Here is a 4964-nt window from a genome sequence, read left to right on the forward strand (position 1 = left end):
AAAAAAAAAAAAAAAAAAAGTTACATCGAGAAAATTCGTTCCTATCTATCACTCTCATCAATCCACGAGTTTTCACCTCCTTCTCTCCTTCAATCTCTCATCGTCTCATTTTCCTCTTCGATATTACCGGAATAATCCGAGAATTTTTTTGATCAGATCTAATTAATTATTAGATTGTTTATAGAACAATGCTCACGGATCGAGGGAGGCGGGTTTCTATTTGCAATGCGAGTTTTGAATTCAGCAACAGAAAATTCCGTGGTGATTTTAATGGTTACGGATTCGTAGATCTCTCTGAAGGTTGCCGTGATTGGAGTCCTTCGAGCAGATCATCATCATCATCCTCTGTTTCGAAGATTCTGCGTATCTCGTCACCTACCTCGTCTCCACCTTCTTCTTCTTCCCCTCCTACCGGCGCTGGTTATATCGAACACGAGGTCTCCAAGTTGGATACTCTCGCTGGCATTGCCATCAAATACGGCGTTGAGGTATTATAGTTTTAGAAAGCTGAATGAATCGTGTTTACAAGGATTATGGGGGCTTGTGTGTGTGTGTTTAATTAAGTGTGGTGATTGATCAGGTTGCAGATATTACGAAGCTGAATGGGCTTGTGACTGATCTTCAGATGTTTGCCCTCAAGTCTCTCTGGATACCATTACCTGGCAGACATCCTCCTTCTCCATCCTTATCTAACGGCTCTCTTAATCTTGGGTATTAGCTTCATCCTCTCTTGTTGTATGGTAACTTAGAAGGATGTAGTCAAGGTTTTTGTAATCTGTAAGTTGTGCTGCTGTGTATCATTGAGAAACTTAGACCAGGTTAGCAAGCTCAATAGAAAGAAGTTTTCATTAGATTATGAAAGTGCTAAGTGAGAGTTGCTTATAATGCTTATGGAGCGATGATATCATCAAATGTACAGCTTGTCCCTTGTAATAGTAAATAGAACCGTTTTGACGTTTTAAATGATCATAGTCTACTGATTTGCGTTCAAGGACATCGACATATCAAAGTAATCATATTCCCATGTCTGATATATGAAATCTACTTGCAGAGAGGGGTGTTCCGAGCAAGCTTCATCGTCAGCAAGCAATGGAAACCACCAAGACGTATTATTTGACTCCTTCCAGTCTTTGAAATTGAAGCCTTCAGAAAAAAAGGTTTCTCCAGCCATGAACTCCTTGCAAGGATACTATGGATTGAAACCAAAAAACAGAAGAGCTTCTGAAGGTTTTGATATGGGAGTGTACATGAAGAAAGAGTCTTCTCATCTCCAAGATAATGATCAGTACCTCACCCCTTTCCCAGCCACCAATACTCCCTTAAGTCACCACAGAAAATCAAGAAGCTTGGTTGATGCAGTCATCGCCGAGGTCAACCAATCACCAAACTATTTAAAGGCAGGAGGAGGAGGAGGAGAAGTGGATTCTGATAGGCCAATGCGAAGACGCCAAAAATCTGAAGCCGATTTTAATTCACGAGCTCCTGAACTGCTTTTGAAAGAGGATAACAGAAGCTGCAGCAGTGGCGGCTTTTCTGCAATAGCTGGCAAAGGTTTAGCACTGAGATCCAAAGCATCAAGCAGAACTAACTTATCAGCAGATACTGACACCGGTAATGTCAACTCCACACCGATCAATTTAATGGATGCTCCTGTGGGAGACAGCTTCTCAAGCGTGAGGAAATCGTTTAGCGCCTCTAGTCTCCAAGAAACGAACTGTAACAGCAACGGTTCATCGCTATGGCCAACCTCGAAGTGGACCCTGAAACCTGATTTACTCACACAAGCAGCCATGGCGAGTTCTATTTTTGATGGATTGCCTAAGCCTTTAACTGGTAGGAGAATCAAAAAGGCTGTGGACTAAGGTTAGTTAGGTTCCCGTCCGTCTCGTTATTGACTGCCCACTCCAAAAGCTAAAGAAGCCGATAGCTATTTTAGATTGGTAAGTAAATAGAAGTAAAAAGTGTATTATTATTGCATTTCATTTTATTAAAAACCAATAATGTAATAGGTAGTGAAAGTGAAAGTCGAATTAGGCAATAATTTTTTCTTAAAATTCAAAAGATTACAAACATTTTGATTTGTTGTTGTGTGCTAGATGAATAAAAGAATACCAGAATATTCAAACTATTTCTTTGATATAAAACTTTTTACAGTTTTAACTGGTTTATGTTATAATTGATGAGTAGAAATGTCTAACTAATTTTCCAATAAACAAAAATCGGAAAAAAAAAGAAATGAAAAAAAAAAAAGAGAGTGCATTTACTAATAAATCTGAAATCCCTAAAGCTCGAGTCGAGTTATACATTTCTCGAGCAATTTCACTCTCCCTCCCCCGAACAACCCTTTAGAGCTCCGATGATGATGAGGGGTCTCGTTTCCGGCGCCAAGAGGCTATCAACTCCATCGTCCATGGCAACAAGCATCGCCACTGGTAGAAGGAGCTACAGTCTGATTCCGATGGTTATTGAGCACTCATCGCGAGGAGAGAGAGCTTACGACATCTTCTCTCGATTGCTCAAGGAGCGTATCATCTGCATCAACGGTCCCATTAATGACGATACCTCTCACGTCGTCGTCGCTCAGCTTCTCTACCTCGAGTCTGAGAATCCTTCCAAGCCGATCCATATGTATCTCAATTCACCTGGCGGCCATGTCACCGCCGGTACGCTTCAGCTTTCCGTTTCCTTTAACTTTTTAATCTTTCGATTCGTTTTAATTGTTAGTAGTGTGATTGGGAATCAGATTGCTAGGTGCCATGGCTTTGTCAATGCTCTCTTACTTAGTAGTAGTACAGTAGAAATTTTGATACTGTTCGTTGATTACTTGTTCCTATGTGGATTTGGGTATATATCTAGGGTTAGTCACTTCACTTGATTACTGCAATGAGGCTGTTGAAATGTATGAGTGTCTGGTTTGTGATCACGAGTTAACACTTATTCAATTTCAGATTTTGTTTCTTGTGCGTCTTGTGATCAATTTTTTATCATTGTTTCTAGTGTGTCTTGTGAGTCTGTGACTCAGTTTTTAATCTTTTTCTTTGGTACAGGTCTTGCAATTTATGATACTATGCAGTACATCCGTTCTCCGATAAGCACGATTTGTTTAGGTCAGGCTGCATCAATGGCTTCTCTTCTCTTGGCAGCGGGTGCCAAAGGGCAAAGGAGGTCGCTCCCAAATGCAACTGTTATGATTCATCAGCCTTCTGGAGGTTATAGTGGACAGGCTAAGGACATAACGATTCATACAAAACAGATTGTTCGTGTGTGGGATGCGTTAAATGAACTGTATGTCAAACACACGGGTCAACCTCTCGATGTGGTTGCAAAGAACATGGATAGGGATCATTTCATGACTCCTGCAGAGGCAAAGGCGTTTGGAATAATCGATGAAGTAATTGATGAAAGACCATTGGAGTTGGTGAAAGATGCAGTTGGAAATGAAAGCAAAGATAAGAAGAGTTCAAGTTAGGAAGTAACTGGTAATCAAACAAAAGTAATAAATTTTCTTCTTTTCCTCTACCAGTTTTTTGCTTTGCTCCAATTAGATTTCCTTTTTCTATGGATGAAGTTTATGGTCTGAGGGCATGATCTCTCAAACTGTTTTTATTCTTTCATATATCAATCATGACTACATTTCAGAACTCGTTCCTTGCATGTTTACAGAGTCTTCATATCTGATTCAGTAAAATTAATATTGGATTAAAGAGTGGTTTTGTGTCTTAATTCCATGCATGCATTGCAAGTCTTTGATTATAAGCACATTCTTTTAAACTAACTAGAAAGTCTAGTTATGATGAGATTTTTGTGAGTTTCAGAAATCCCAGTCCTAGTTGATTTACTTTTATGTTAGATGCTCTTGATAGATATTCTTTGGTTGTCATTCTTTTTGCTTACCTTGATCAGTTTTCTACGCCGTCATCATGTGAGAGCCTGATGTGTATTCTGAGTAGCAACTTTTTTATAGTTATAAAACTTGGAACACCATTAGATGCATTTGTGGTAAAACCATTGGTAGATGATTATGCTTGGGAAAATTAGGGACATTCGTAAGAGTAAAAGATCTATATGTAAGGATGAGTCTTGCTTTGATGTGGTGGTTTTGTTGGTTTCTTTAATGGGAAAAATGGAAAATTAACATATCTATATTCTATAATCTATATTTTTACTTATTTTTAAAATGGAAACGTGAAAGAAAGTGTTCATAATAATAAAAGAAAAAAAGGGGAAATATACCTGTTTGACCAAAAACTGTCGTAATATATTTTGGTTAGGACTTAGGATTAGTGAGATTAAAAGTAAATTGGTAAAAAAAGAAAAGAAATCTTTTGTTCGATTTCGATCTACGCTTTGTTAAAAAAAAAAAAGGGAAAAAAACGCCGACAACAGTAACCAAAGTTCTATCTCTCACAAAAACTTCTTCGCAAGTTTTTCACCTCTCAGCCCTAACCCCATCGTATCCCTCTCGCGACCGCCTCAATCAATCTTTCTCTGGATCGCTCTCTCTCTATTTCTCTCTCGCTACGTCTCTGTTTACTCGCTTTGTGATCCGTAAGGTGTCTCCGCTGCCCACATCAATCAGCGAGGTTCTTCTGGTGGAATTATCCTCGGATATCAATCGGAGATTCTAATTGGGTATCTGGGTTGGATTGGATTCCACAATTCTCTTCGGTGTTCCCGTTTTGCGTTCAAAATTAGGGTTTATAGAGGTCTCGCCTATGGCTCCTGGGCGTAAAAGAGGAGGGAGCAAGACTAAGGCCAAGGGGCAGTTGATTCTCGGTGATCTGGTTCTTGCCAAAGTCAAAGGCTTCCCTGCTTGGCCTGCCAAGGTGCGTTCTGATTCCTGAATTCGCTTTTTTCTTCACTGATTTTTTTTCTTCTTCTTGTTTTGGCTTCTCTCTCTAATTCATCCTCATATAGAGTCCTTATTATGTCCATAGTCATCATCTTTTTTTTTTTTTTTTTTT

At 39.2% G+C, this 4964-nt stretch overlaps 3 protein-coding genes across 4 annotated transcripts in view; all 3 read left to right on the forward strand.

Annotated features, from left to right (window-relative positions):
* On the forward strand, positions 7-2128 carry LOC104736328. The gene is made up of 3 exons (XM_010456291.1): positions 7-488; positions 581-711; positions 1052-2128. The coding sequence occupies exons 1-3, from the start codon at positions 189-191 to the stop codon at positions 1860-1862; spliced, it is 1242 nt and encodes a 413-aa protein (XP_010454593.1). The 5' UTR covers positions 7-188; the 3' UTR covers positions 1863-2128.
* Positions 2269-3704, forward strand: LOC104736329 (ATP-dependent Clp protease proteolytic subunit 2, mitochondrial). Its single transcript, XM_010456292.2, has 2 exons — positions 2269-2663; positions 3048-3704. Exons 1-2 carry the CDS (start codon positions 2357-2359, stop codon positions 3467-3469), a joined length of 729 nt encoding a protein of 242 aa, XP_010454594.1. The 5' UTR covers positions 2269-2356; the 3' UTR covers positions 3470-3704.
* LOC104736330 (ENHANCER OF AG-4 protein 2-like) overlaps positions 4161-4964 on the forward strand; it is a 7985-nt gene continuing 7181 nt past the window's right edge. Inside the window, exon 1 of one of the 2 annotated variants that reach the window (XM_010456295.2) lies at positions 4161-4826. In XM_010456295.2, the coding sequence (XP_010454597.1) occupies positions 4716-4826 (111 nt within the window). In that variant the 5' untranslated portion in view covers positions 4161-4715. The remainder of the gene's footprint in view (positions 4827-4964) is intronic. The other variant, XM_010456294.2, reaches the window with a different exon arrangement.

Source organism: Camelina sativa, chromosome 13, assembly GCF_000633955.1.
Source record: "Camelina sativa cultivar DH55 chromosome 13, Cs, whole genome shotgun sequence".
Classification (NCBI taxonomy): Eukaryota; Viridiplantae; Streptophyta; class Magnoliopsida; order Brassicales; family Brassicaceae; genus Camelina; species Camelina sativa.